This window comes from Balaenoptera musculus, chromosome 6 (assembly GCF_009873245.2).
Source record: "Balaenoptera musculus isolate JJ_BM4_2016_0621 chromosome 6, mBalMus1.pri.v3, whole genome shotgun sequence".
NCBI classification, from domain to species: domain Eukaryota; kingdom Metazoa; phylum Chordata; class Mammalia; order Artiodactyla; family Balaenopteridae; genus Balaenoptera; species Balaenoptera musculus.
The window spans coordinates 79,477,562-79,489,807 of NC_045790.1; the positions used below are offsets into that span (position 1 = coordinate 79,477,562).

Consider the following 12,246-nt stretch of genomic DNA (forward strand, 5'->3'; position numbering starts at 1 on the left):
TTGGAAATGTCTGAAGAAGATGAAGGCCAAGAAGCGGCCACTGCATGTGGCAACTAAGAGGCCACTGGTGACCAGAGAAAGTGGGGGGATGAAAGGGAGGTGTCAAATGCTAGGGCGGAAATAGGTGAGGAAGGGGAAGACACGAGTGCAGCTCGTGTAAGAAGTCTGGCAACGAGCAGGAGACTGTGTATCTACATCTGTGTGTGTGTGTGTGTGTGTGTGTGTGTGTGTGTGTGCGGCGCAAGTTCACAATCTATCACGACCCTGCTCTCCGACCCAAGTCCCCGATGCCCCAGACTTGCACTCACTGCCAGTTCCTGCCGTATGTGCTCAGTGGTTGCCTCCAAGGCCCGTGTGCCTTTGGTGGCCTCATCCTCCACAGCTTTCACAGTCTTAAGCAGTGATGTCACATTGGTCACCATCACCTGGGGGCATCAGAGGAGGGAGAGAAGGAGGGATCATTTTAAGGAACAGGAGGAAGCACAATGATCCGCTCCCTCCCCAGAAGCAGCTCTCATTTCCTCCGACCTTGGCAGAGTTCTTGAGCTGCCACACGGCAGGGTCATCCCCAACTTTGCCAGCTGCAGCCTTTGTTGCACTGATGAGGTCTCCCAGGGCCTTGGCCACATCTTTCACTGCGTTGATCAGCACCACCTGTGTGGGAGAGCAGAGGCTCTGGTCTGTGGGAAGAAAAGGGGGAACAGGAAGTGGTTCTGGCCAGAATTAGGGGTGTGAGTTGGATACCTGGGTCTCTGGGTCCTCGGCTCCCAGGCTGGCTGCACCCAGCTTGACCACATCGGCGAGGCGGGTGATGGTGGCCACAGAGGACTGGGCAGCCTGTGCCAACTTCTCCTGGCTCCCAGCTGCATTCTGCACCAGGACCTTGGTGTCCTCCACCAGCACCTTTGCAGTCTTCAGAATGCCCTCTCTGGGGGAGGGTCCGGCCTAGTCAGCTCTTCTCAGGCCTCCCCCGGCCCCTCCAGCCTCTGTGGCCCAAACCCCACCCTGCCTCCATGAGGCCCAGTGCCCTCCTCACCGGTGGTCAGCGAAAGTTTCAGCGCCCTCTCGATTGAGTGTGCCAGCGGTAGCGAACATGATGGTGGTGTCGAGGTCAGCAATGATGCCGGACACAGCACTGGCTGCCGTGATGCAGGCCTGGGTGCCACGATTCCCGGCCTGGAGCGCAGCCAGCACGTGGGAGACCTGGGGGAGAAGAGTCATGTGGCGACTGTGGCCGGTGCCCCGTGAAAGGGAAAGGTCACCGGTGTCTGAGAGAAGGGACAGAGGAGAGGGCTGGGAAGGCTGGAGGAGGATGGGAAAGGCTGCAGGGTTGGGGAGCCTGGCCCTCAGTCCGTGGGGATGAGCTCGGTCACCTTCTCAGAGACTCTCCGGGCACACTCTATGAGCTCCTTCTTGGTGTAGGCGTCACTGGGGCTGCACTGCAGGGCGCCTGCCTTGGTGACCAGAGCAGCACAGCCGTGTCCCAGTTCCTGAACCCGGTGCTTGATGTGGGCACCTATCTGTGAGCAGATGAAAAAAGGAGATGGATTTTACAAGAGGCGCTCAGGTACGTCCAGTGCGCTCAGAGGAGTCACTAAGGACCTAAGAAACCATGCACTGCAGACTGAGGTAGTGAGAAAAGCGCCTAGCACAGGCTTGTCCTGTTTCATAGCCTTTAGTCAGGAGGTCACCTCCCACACATGGAAAATACTGGCTTGTGGGCACCAGCTGTGAGGACCTTGTTAAGCACAGTGAGGAGGAGGGGAGAAGCACTTCATGCTGGGGTATCTGAATCAGAGGCCATGGCTTACAATTTGGCCTCTGTGCGGTTGTGGAGGGGTTTGGGGTTGGGGATTAGGTGTGTCATGCTAAGATCCAATGACTTGCTTTCTTGGAAAGCCAGGAGCTTAGGGAAGGAAGCGCTTCAGGGCTTTACAACACGGAAGAACTAGGAAGGGAATACAGGCTTGCAGCACAGCAGAAAAGCAGCCACAGGCCCAGAGGAGGGTCAGCAGAGAAACAGCGGCAGACCAGGAAAGCTCTAGATCCTGGGCTGTCTCCTTTATGCCTGTGACCAAAGGCTTTGATGCTGTCCCTATGCAGAGCCCTGATCACTCTTTCGTGGAGTGGCCCTGAGGAGGAGTTCCCCTTTCTATGAAAGATCAGAGGGGGCGAGGGTGGGACAGCCCCAGAGGCTGACATCATGGGACAAGGGGCATGCCTCTGGGGTTTTCTGTGAGGCGCTGGGGAAGGTCACAACTGCCTCCACGTTACCTCTTCATTTTCAGCAGCCACAGCTGCAGGCTTGGCCTGTGAGGCCAGACGGCCATAGTCACTGGTCAGCTGGTTAGCGAGAGGGCCCAGCTCCTCAGGGCTGGTGTTTGACTTCGTTACCTGGAGACAGTGGAAGAAGTGAAGTTATGTCCAAACTCAACTTTCCAAGAGCAGTCCTCTTATTCTCTCCCAAACTCACCATCTCCTGAACGGTGACAGCAATGGCCTTGGCTGTCCGCACCATAGTTGTCTGGTAATCCACGAAGGAACCTTCTGGTTCACCCATTGGTCCTTCATCTAGCTAAGGGGAGAGAATGGGGGAAGGGGAAAGATTGTTGGTCTCTGCCACTGGGCTCAGGGACCCTGGTCCACAGTAGGCTCTGTCCATGGGCACCCCAAGACTCCAACCTGGTTGATGGCCTGGGTGATGGAGTCCACCATGCCGCCGACAACCCCGGCAGCACTGGCTGCCTCGTTGAGGGTGGCTGTCAGGTCCTCCACGGCCTCTGTCATCATCTGTACAGCCTCCTCCAGGGCTTCCTGGGTGTGAGCTGCTTGCTGTGGGGCAGAGTGAGTGAGCTGGGGCCCAGCTGTTCCTGCTTCTCTTACTATTAGAAGCAGCCTCTCAACCCGGCCCTCAGTACCTTGGGGTTACCGCCAGCCTCCTTGGCCGTGTACAGCAACTGCAGGGCAGACTCAGCCAAGGTTTTGGTCTGGTCCAGGAGTGCCATCTGCTGAGGGTGACTCAGGGTCTTGGAGGCAGCACCCACTGCAGCCAAGGTGAGTGGCTCAAAGTACTGGGCCATCTGGGACACCTGAGGCAAGGGATTGGAATGGGTCAGCCGGGCCAGGTACCCTTGTTTACCCTATCCCGGTCTCCCCACATGTCTCCCCAGGTACCTTGTGTCCCAGCTGGGAGGCTTCCGCCCGGGCAGCACTGGCCAGTGGCTCAATAAGATGGGAGATCTCCTGCACTGCAGTGAGCATCTGGGTATGCAAGGCCTGGGGAGGAAGCGAACTTTAGCTCTGACTGTGACCTGCAAAGGGACCCTCTAGTTGCACAGGACCCCACTCTTCCTTCCACATCCAACTAACTAACCCCCTTGGCATGTTCCATACCCTCGATGTTTCTATGAAGCCCATTCCCAGATCCCCCACCTTCCTCAAGCCTGCCATAGCTCCTCCCAGACACCTTTCATAGAACCCCCTTCCCCCTTACCTCTTGAGAGATTCCCTCACGGGGAGCAAGCTGCTGGCTGATTGCGGCAAGGGAAGCCTGGTCTAGGTCCCGCAGACAGCTGTTCAGAGCTGCAATGGCCGCCTCACACTCCAGTTGCCCTGGAGCCTTGTCCCTGCAGACACATCACAGGCTCCAACACCGAGAACGTCCCTTTAACATAAGGCTAGCCTGCCTTTCCCTGTATCCCCCAGATCTTGGACAACAGGTGTCCTCCAACACCATCCCATCTCATTGCATGTAAGTGCCCACCCCTCCATCCTGTCACAGCGTATCCCCCGGTCACACCGGTTCTCCAGCCGCCCCCTGTACCTCATGCTTGTAATGAGCTTCTTGATGGAGTCTGAGACAGTACGGGAGTGGCCAGCCAGCACCGACCAGCGCGGGGGGTCCCGGGGGTTGACTGCCAGGGCCCGGGCTGTCTGGATTAGGCCCCCAGCACTCTCCAACATCGTCTTGGCAGAGATCACAATGGGCTCCATGGCAGCCCGGCCCTGGGGAGAGGGGAAGCAGGGAGGTGAATCTCAAGACTCCTGGGAAGATGAGGCAGCAGACGGCCCATCCGTTCTGCCTTCACCCGGCCTCACCTCGGGGCTGATCTGGGCGGGAACGCTGGAGAACTCAGGGTTGGACGCAAAGGCACTCAGATTGTCCACAGCCTCCAGCAGCGGGGCCGTTGCTGCTCGGCACTGTGCACGGTTCTCCTCTGTGAAGGCCCCGTCCAGCGCCTGGAGAGGGAGTGATGGGGAGGCCCTCAGGACGGACTGTAGACAAAGGCGGTGCAGCCCAGGTCTCCCTCCTGAGCTTAAAGGGTGTGGGGAGAGGCTGGTGATGACCAGCGTGGATAGGAAAGGCCTTGGGCTCAGGCAGGTGGGATTTGGTAGAAAGCCTCAGGGAATGACAGGGGGTCAGGAGAGAGAAAACTGGATAGGTCAGGGAGAGGCTGAGAATTCAAACACCGGGAACCTTGATGGTCTTGACAAGATTGGCCGTGCTGTTGGCCACCTCCTTGGCCGATTGTACGAACTGGCGCTTGGCGGTAGGATTCGCAGTCCGGGCAGAAGCCAGGCGGCAACTGTTACACAGTGCAGACGTGTGTTTGGCCACAATGGTGGCTGCAGAGAGCACCTGAGGAGACAGAAACGTGCAAGAGCCACGATGAGGGCAGGAGGGAAGTGTCCACTCCAGGGAGCAGCCCCTTTAGCTTGGGGGATGTATAGCCGTACCCTTGGAAGTCTAATTAGGAAAGACAAAGTCACCTGAAAAGTCCAGATCTGGGAGACAGAGAGATACCCAAAGATGAGCATGAGCAGGGTGTGGGGGAAAGGAAGATGAAAAGCCGACACACTAATGGAGAAATAGTAACAGGCTCTGTAGGAGAGTGAGCTCAAACATCCATAAAGAGGTGGTGAACTTGGCAGTAACTGAAGGAACAATGAGAAGCACGGCCGGAGAAGACAATGACCCAGAGATGCTGTGGGTGGGAGGTCAGAGCTGGGGCCCCAAGCTCTCCTTCCCCACGTGTCCTGCATCTCCCTCTCCCCCCAGGGGCTGGTCTGTCCTGGCTCAGCGGCCTTTCCCAGGCTTGTCCGTGGTGCCTGTCCCTTTGACTTACCTGGGCCTGGGTGCAGCCAGGCTCTCCCAAACTCTGACAGGCCATCTGAATTGCCTGGTTTGCTCGGGCAAACTGCGTGGGCTCCACCAGCCCTTGCTGTCCAGCTTGGCTATTGGGGTCAGAGACGCCAACCAGATATGCAGCCTGGGGAGAGAGAAGAGGTAGGGTGAGGAATAAGGAATATTCCTTAGGTGGGACTCGAATAGCGATAGTGGGGACAAAGGGGAGCAGGGGTAAGTTTAGTGGCCAGGGTTCTATGTGAGTGGAGGTATTAGCTACAGTTACACTATAAGAGGGAAAAAAACCTCTCCTGTTTTGTTAAATTTGTTCAAACATTTCAGAAGATTAAAAAAGTACAAAAAAAAAAAGGAAAGACACACAATAAGGTTTTTATTAAAATTCTATGTGTATGTGTTTGTATGCTGGGTCTTAAGGTGAAAAGTACTGCTTACTGTAAGTGGCAGTAAAAAAAAAGTTTGAAAGCCACATACACACACACACAAAACCTCTTTTAGAGATAGTTGTAAAACTACAGAGGGTGTTAGGCTAATTAACACTTACGATACCTCCAAGCTTCAGAGATTTGGAAAGAGGGAAGGCATGGGTATAATGGTTGCCAAAATCTGTTTTTGCTTGGAAGACCATCATAAGGTTTGATTCTTACTTCACCCAACACATGGTAGCTTTGCTTTTTCCTCTTCATGCTTTTCCAGAAATAAGTCAAACCATATACAGCAGGCCACCCAACAGAACAGGACACAGGGAGGTAGGGAGATTGAAGGAGCAGGATGATAGGCCTTCAGGGAAACAGTCTGAGATGATGAGCTCTCAAGCCAGTTTGTTTTAAGGATTCATATATGAAAGTAAAATACTCTGAGCTAATAGGTCGTTTTACACTTCATAATGTAGAAAAGGCAAAGTTAAGTGGTGACGCAAGTAACTGGAAATTTAGTCCCTGGTACTATTCTAATAAGGTAACAATTACGTGGGAACTTTCCAGGTGGTCCAGTGGTTAAGACTTCCACTGCAGGAAGCCCAGGTTCGATCCCTGGTCAGGGAACTAAGATCCCACATGCCCTGCGGCACACCCCCCTGCTCCGCGCCCCCCCCCGCAAAGTAATAATTATGTGAAAATAATTTGCATATGCTAATCAGCATATACCAAGAAAGCTGGGTCTGGAAACAGCCCAATGATTGGACAGTGTAACCATAACTCAAAGCACCAGGGCTCAGGAGTGACAGTGATCAGAATTGCTGGTGTTCTATGATTGCTGACAAATATCTCTACTTTAGGAGGGGGAAAGATCCCCAGTTTCCATACAGTTGGCTTTGCAAGCATAACTTTTTGACTTATCTGCAAGTGTGTCAGGCTGCGAGGAGGTGGGGTAGGGAAAGCAGGGGCATTCCAGGGACCATCTCAGGAGAATAACCTGTGCAGCTGCCTCGGTGAAGCCGCAGAGGGCCTTGGAGGCTGTGGCAATGGCCTCCCCAAACTCTGGCAGGTTTCCGTTCTTGGCATTTTGGGAGATGCCAGTCATGGCCTCACCCAGTACCTGAGGAACAGAGTGTGTCAGGAGAGTCAGAGCCTGTCCTCAGAGGGATAGAGCAGCCCCCGGTTAGTTCCATCTTCCTGTCCTCTGCCCTCCTGGGTTCCTGGGTGCACTTACCTTTGAGTTTTCCATGACACTGTCCAGGCAGCCAAAGTAGGACATGTCATTGATGGGCTGGACCGGGTTCTCTAGGAGTTCCCGGACCGTCTGTAGAGGGGGAGGGTGAAGTGAGATCCAAGACGCCCCCTCACCCTCCAACCAAGAACCCTTTCCTCAACCTCAACCCCATTTAGCCTGACAGAGCCCACCTCCAATTCCCGCAGGGCATTGTCACACTCTTTCTGGCCTGGCGCCTGCTGGGTGCACATGGTGATGAGCTGGTTGATGCTGTCCGTTACTGCCCTGCGAGGAAGAGAAAGTCAAGTGAATGGGTGCAAAGGTCATCATTTCTGCATCCTGTACGTGGAGGAAGTCTCTAGCCATTTCTCTTTTGCCTGGAACAACTCCTAAGCCAGGGACTTCTCATGAGATGTCCCCTCCCCAGTCTCTTCAACATTCTAGGGCTGGGCTTCCCAGCTCCTACGTACCGGGCAGCTGCAGCCAGCTGACTCTTGAGGTTGGGGGCTGCAGGGTCTGTGGACAGGGCTTTGGCGGCCAGAAGAAGTTTGCTTGAAGACATGGAGATGCCCTTCAAGTTGGACACAACCTGGGCGCGGTCCTCCTGGCTCTGTTGGAGGCAAGAAGGTCAACACATTGTCCAGTCCTTTCTTATCTGTCTCTAAAAGGGATCTTCTGTCCCAGACACTCAAGTACTGCTAGAGACTGGGGAGGGGAGTGAGCCAGGAGCAGGTGAGGACTCCGTGGTCACAGAGATGCCTCTGTTCTAACCCTTGAACAGGACCCAGTGCCTCTTCGTACCGGAGCCTGGCCTGCCATCTCCACACCAGCTTCCAGGAAGGTGCTGAAGTCCTGTCCGAATCGACCTGAGGCTCGAGCCAGGTCCTGAGGGGTTCCCCGAGAGGCCTGCACCAGTTCTGTGGCTGCCTGATTTAGCCCAGCAGCGGCTTCATTCAGCCGGCTCTGAGCTTCTTGAAAAGTCCCGGTGCTGGGGGGAAGCTGCAGGGTCAGAGACAAAATCAGGTGCAAGAATGGGAAATGACGTGAGGGAGAGTCTGGTAAAGGAGCGCTGAGAGGTGGGCACAGAGCCTGGGGGCAATGAAGGGGGATACATCTGGGGAGTCAGGGTCAAGGAGAGGTCCAGAGGTAGAAGCTTGGAGTCCTTCATCCTCCTTGTGTTCCCCCCACACCCCTGTCCTCCTACCGAGTCACTCAGGAGTCGCTTGCTGGCATCTCCCACTGCTCTCAGGGCATTGTCCACATCTCGCTGACCAGGCAGGCAGCTGACGCAGCGGTTCAGGGCCTGGGTCACTGCTTTAGCCACCTGAGGTGGGAAAGGAGACAGGGGTTGCCAAAATGGAAACAACTGGGAGATCCCCTCCTCCACCCATGGGAGACTCTGAAAGTGAAAGCAGAAAGGGGGTGTTTTAGCTGAACAGACTAGGGTATCACGTTAGGATATCAACTGATGGTGACCAAACTTCCCCAAATGTGGCTTTCAGCTAGGCCCCTGCCTCAGTCTAGCTAAGACACTTCTACTAAGACTGAGAAGGAAGGGGGGAATCCAGAGAGGAGCTGCGGTGTCGATGAGACTCCTCCCCCGTCAGGGTAGGCCTTCTGATGGGATCTGGGGGAGAGGGAGGGAGTGGCCCTGTCCCAATACCTGACCTGCGCAAGCCGCTGCTGGCTCTCAGGGTCCCCTGGATGGCCAGCTGCCTTCTTCGCCTCCTCGATGAGGCTGCTGGCCTTGTCCAGTACATCACTGGCTGTGTCTAGCACAATGGCTTGCACCGCAGGATCTGATGTCAGGGCAGCTACGCCCCTGGCGGCTTGGGCCAGTGACCGCAGCCCACCTGCCACATCCCGAGCTGCGATACCTGGGGAAACAAGGAGAGAGGAAGGAGGGGAAAAGGCACCTTCACTGCCAGGCCCTGATGCCGGTGGCTTCCTCCGTCCAACTCCCATTCCCCTATCCTCCTCACCACATGCCCCATTCCCAGCCCCGTCCACGTACCTGCGTAATTCTCATTGCCCTGGGCAACCTCCCCCAGCAGCTGGGCGATGGCGGAGCTCACTGCTTTGGTGCTGTTGCCCAGGTCCTGGGCACACTTCTCCATCTAGGGATGAAGGGGGAGATTCAGGGGATCAGGTGCAGGAGGAACGGGGAAGAGGGAACCTGAGAAGCTACTCAGGGACAGCTGGCAGTTTGAATGAAGGTTCTGGGCAGCTCTGGGGCACGGGTGACAAGGAAGACCTCAGAGTTTGAGTAAGAATGAGGTCTTTCGAATACCTACCGTCTCCCCAGGTAAGGGCTTAAGCTTGCCATCTCGAGCTGCTGCCTTCACTTCCTGCAGATCTCTCTCTAGATTCTGTACCACACTCAGAGCAGAATCCATCTCCAGAGGCCCACATGCTTCCTGAGCCTACAAAGATACGGGGGGCGGGGGGGTTGAGGTGTAGGAGGTACACTGTGTCTCCCTCACACCTCAGGTCACACAATTACCCATTTTAGGATATTCTGAACAGATTCTCCATCATCCTAGGACTCCCCCCTCATCTTCCAAAAAGAGAGCCAGCTCCTATACCTTCTGGGCAGCGGTACGGAGTTCAGCCAGTGCGGTGCCAAGGTTTTTAGCACACTGACTCAGCTGCATGGCCGATGCCTGGTCCTGAACTGTTGGCACTGAGGCCTTCGCGGCTGCCACCATCTTCCCACCTGGCTGTTGGGGAACAGGTGGGCAGATGAAGTGTACCATACGCCCTCTGGGCTTGGGTACAGGGACTGATGACGGTCAGGATGTGGTGAGCACTGGGGCTCAGTACTGGGAGAGAGGCTATTGGCAGAGATTGAAATTGATTAAATATAAGGTCTTATTGAGGAGTGGGAAGGGTCTGGTCTGAGTGGTGAGTGGAAGGTGCCTTGCCTGCAGGAAGCTCTGGCTGGCAGCGATGAGGGCTAGCTGCGCACTGGGACTGTCAGGCTGGGCTTGGCTCCCTCGGACGCCCTGCACCAGCAGTGGAATCTGCTCTGCCACAGCCTGTAGGTGAAAATGTCATCAGAGTCACCTCTCCGCAAGCTGGGGGAAAAGTCCCCCATCTCCCACGCCTCCTCCCGCCCCCAGGCGCTTCCTGGAGTCTCACCTTGCAGCTCTGCATCAGCTGTGGCTGGGGGCCGGCAGAGGCCTTGGGGGTGGAGGCTGCATGTTGGGCCGCAGCGATGGTCTGTGTAGCTGAGGCTGCAGCCTGCTTGGCTGCGTGCTTTAAGGACAGAATAGTGAGGACGAGGCCCAGACATTCCTATACCCTGTCCCTGGCTTACCCTGCCCGTGCTATCCCCCAAGGAAACATCAGCGTCCCCGCACATCCCTCCTAGTTTCACTCCTCCCACAGCACCTACACTGGCTTGGTTCCCAGCCTCACCTCCAGGCGCTGCACCAGCTTTTTCTTGATGGCGTTCTGTGCGGCTGCGTTGGTCGCCATGCGGAGACCCTCAGCTGCCTCCCGCAGCCGCTGCTGCTGCTCCTCACTGTCAGGGTGGGCGGCTGCCCCCTGAGAAGTGGCCAGGGGACAGTTACCACCCTGCGTCCCTGTGGACCCGAAATAAGCTCTTCCCTGACCCCTCCAAACTCAGAGGTATTTTCCTGAAGTCATTTCTAACCACCCCCACTGAAAGGTAATCATAGTTGAGATGAGCTACCTCAGGCAGGCAAAAGGGGAGCCTAAAGGGGTTCTGGCTTCCGTCTGGGATGCTGAAATCCCTTCCTTAGGTAGAATTGTTTCTGCTTCCCCTCTCTGGGGAAGCGGCCGTATTTCTTCCCCCCCCTCCCCACAAAATACCACTAGCAAATGGGGGTGAGCAGGGCTCTCTGGGACAAGAAGGATGCAGTTTAGAGCAGGGACCTCAGGGATACCAAAGCAGGGGCCCTGGTTACTCCTGCAAAATGAAGAGCCCCAGAGCCCAGGGAGCCTGGGAATCTATTGGCTTCTTCCTGACAGTCCTCTGCACCCTTGTGTCCCTGTGTCCCGCTGCCTTGTCTTTCTCTGTGCTGCTAGCAGCGGATCCCCTGGGACTGAATGCCCGCGTGCATTCACAGGAGACCAGGAAGCAGAGGGATCCAGGAAGCAGACAGGTGGTGGCAGCAAAGTAGGAACCGCAGGCCTTGGACTTAGAGGAAGAAAAAGGGTACAGTTTCCTGTCAGTCAGCAAGGACTCTGGGAGTCACACTGGCTGGAAGCCTGGCGCCATCCACTCACCGCCTAGGGGTGTATTTATTTCCTCAGTGCTCCTGTTTTTTGTTCTCTTGTATCTTCTACTTTTCACTTCCCATAAATGAGGGTGACTATCTGGACCCTTCTACTTCCCTACAGGGCCCAGTCTGGGGGTCTGCACAGAAGGCTCTCTACCTTGGCAGCCTCCACCATCTTGGCTGTGGCATCGGCCAGGATCTTAGCGGCGCTTAAGAGCTTGCGGGAATTCTCCAGATCACTCTCCCCCTCGGCATCCGCCTTGATGGCATTGACCAAGTCAGAGGTGGCTTGGGCTAGGATGCGGGCCTGTCGCACCATCTCACCTGAGAGCGAAGGCACAGTCAGCGAAGGGAGCCAGAGACACTGAGAGGGTGTCGTGGTGGAGGAAAGTGGTGCAGACAAGGTAGGTAGGGCTTTTAGGGACAGTAAGGAGACACAAAAGTTCTTGAGGTGATTTCCCTGGAGTTACTGTTTCCTGGGTTTAGGATCTTGGAAAGGAACGGATTTCCTGGTGCATTTTGATGGGGGGAGGGGCGGGGGGGCAGTCTCCAATGGGTATTTTCCACAAGTAGTCTTGAGAGGATGAGACTCCTTGTGAAGGATTTTGGGGGTTAGGGAGTAGAATGGGGATGCTATCTCTTAATACCATTTTCCATCTATTTTTGTGTATACTTTGGTATGTTCTTTAAATACACCAAGGAAGGCAGAGCAGATATCATATTCCTGCTTTACAGATGGGGAACTGGAGATTTCAGAGATTAAACACCCAGCCCACTGTGCTGAGTCCTTGGTGGGGGGGGTGATGGGTCTACAAGGGAATTTCCAGTGGACTCGGGGAACCTCACTGGGATGGATTCTCTGTCTTCCCAGGGGGCTGTCCTTACCAGCATCACCCATGGAGCTAAAGATGTTCTCGGTGACAGTGAGGATGGTGTCAGTGGCCTGGTCATAGCGGCCAGCAGGCCCAGCCCCTGTGGCGTGGGCCCTCACGTGCTGCAGCAGCTCATTCAGGGCCTGGGTGACAGCTGTAGCCGCTGCTCCCACTCCCCGCAATAGCTGCCCGTCCTCTGTGGCGGCCTGGGAGGCGGACACGCAGCCCTCCACGGCTTTGGCCACTAGCCGTCCGGCCTCCACCAGCTGCTCTTGGCAGACAGGGGAGCTGATAGTAGGAGCCACCACCTGTGGGCACAGTGAGTGTCAGAGAT

General features: G+C 55.8%; 1 protein-coding gene across 4 annotated transcripts in view; it reads right to left on the reverse strand.

The window, feature by feature from the left end:
* Positions 1-12,246, reverse strand: part of TLN1 (talin 1) — a 31,976-nt gene that overhangs the window by 5,408 nt on the left and 14,322 nt on the right. For all 4 annotated transcript variants that reach the window (XM_036855047.1, XM_036855044.1, XM_036855046.1 and 1 more), the window contains 30 exons: positions 11,926-12,220; positions 11,198-11,364; positions 10,214-10,342; positions 9,935-10,051; positions 9,718-9,831; positions 9,379-9,513; positions 9,088-9,216; positions 8,808-8,910; positions 8,462-8,670; positions 7,998-8,117; positions 7,595-7,792; positions 7,264-7,403; positions 6,985-7,078; positions 6,794-6,883; positions 6,557-6,679; positions 5,127-5,270; positions 4,478-4,639; positions 4,099-4,239; positions 3,824-4,005; positions 3,494-3,626; positions 3,175-3,276; positions 2,919-3,089; positions 2,683-2,832; positions 2,474-2,575; positions 2,275-2,394; positions 1,374-1,520; positions 1,037-1,203; positions 745-928; positions 529-654; positions 309-425 (listed from right to left, as the gene is read on the reverse strand). In XM_036855047.1, coding sequence (XP_036710942.1) covers positions 309-425; positions 529-654; positions 745-928; positions 1,037-1,203; positions 1,374-1,520; positions 2,275-2,394; positions 2,474-2,575; positions 2,683-2,832; positions 2,919-3,089; positions 3,175-3,276; positions 3,494-3,626; positions 3,824-4,005; positions 4,099-4,239; positions 4,478-4,639; positions 5,127-5,270; positions 6,557-6,679; positions 6,794-6,883; positions 6,985-7,078; positions 7,264-7,403; positions 7,595-7,792; positions 7,998-8,117; positions 8,462-8,670; positions 8,808-8,910; positions 9,088-9,216; positions 9,379-9,513; positions 9,718-9,831; positions 9,935-10,051; positions 10,214-10,342; positions 11,198-11,364; positions 11,926-12,220 — 4,311 coding nt within the window. The remainder of the gene's footprint in view (positions 1-308; positions 426-528; positions 655-744; positions 929-1,036; positions 1,204-1,373; positions 1,521-2,274; positions 2,395-2,473; positions 2,576-2,682; positions 2,833-2,918; positions 3,090-3,174; positions 3,277-3,493; positions 3,627-3,823; positions 4,006-4,098; positions 4,240-4,477; positions 4,640-5,126; positions 5,271-6,556; positions 6,680-6,793; positions 6,884-6,984; positions 7,079-7,263; positions 7,404-7,594; positions 7,793-7,997; positions 8,118-8,461; positions 8,671-8,807; positions 8,911-9,087; positions 9,217-9,378; positions 9,514-9,717; positions 9,832-9,934; positions 10,052-10,213; positions 10,343-11,197; positions 11,365-11,925; positions 12,221-12,246) is intronic.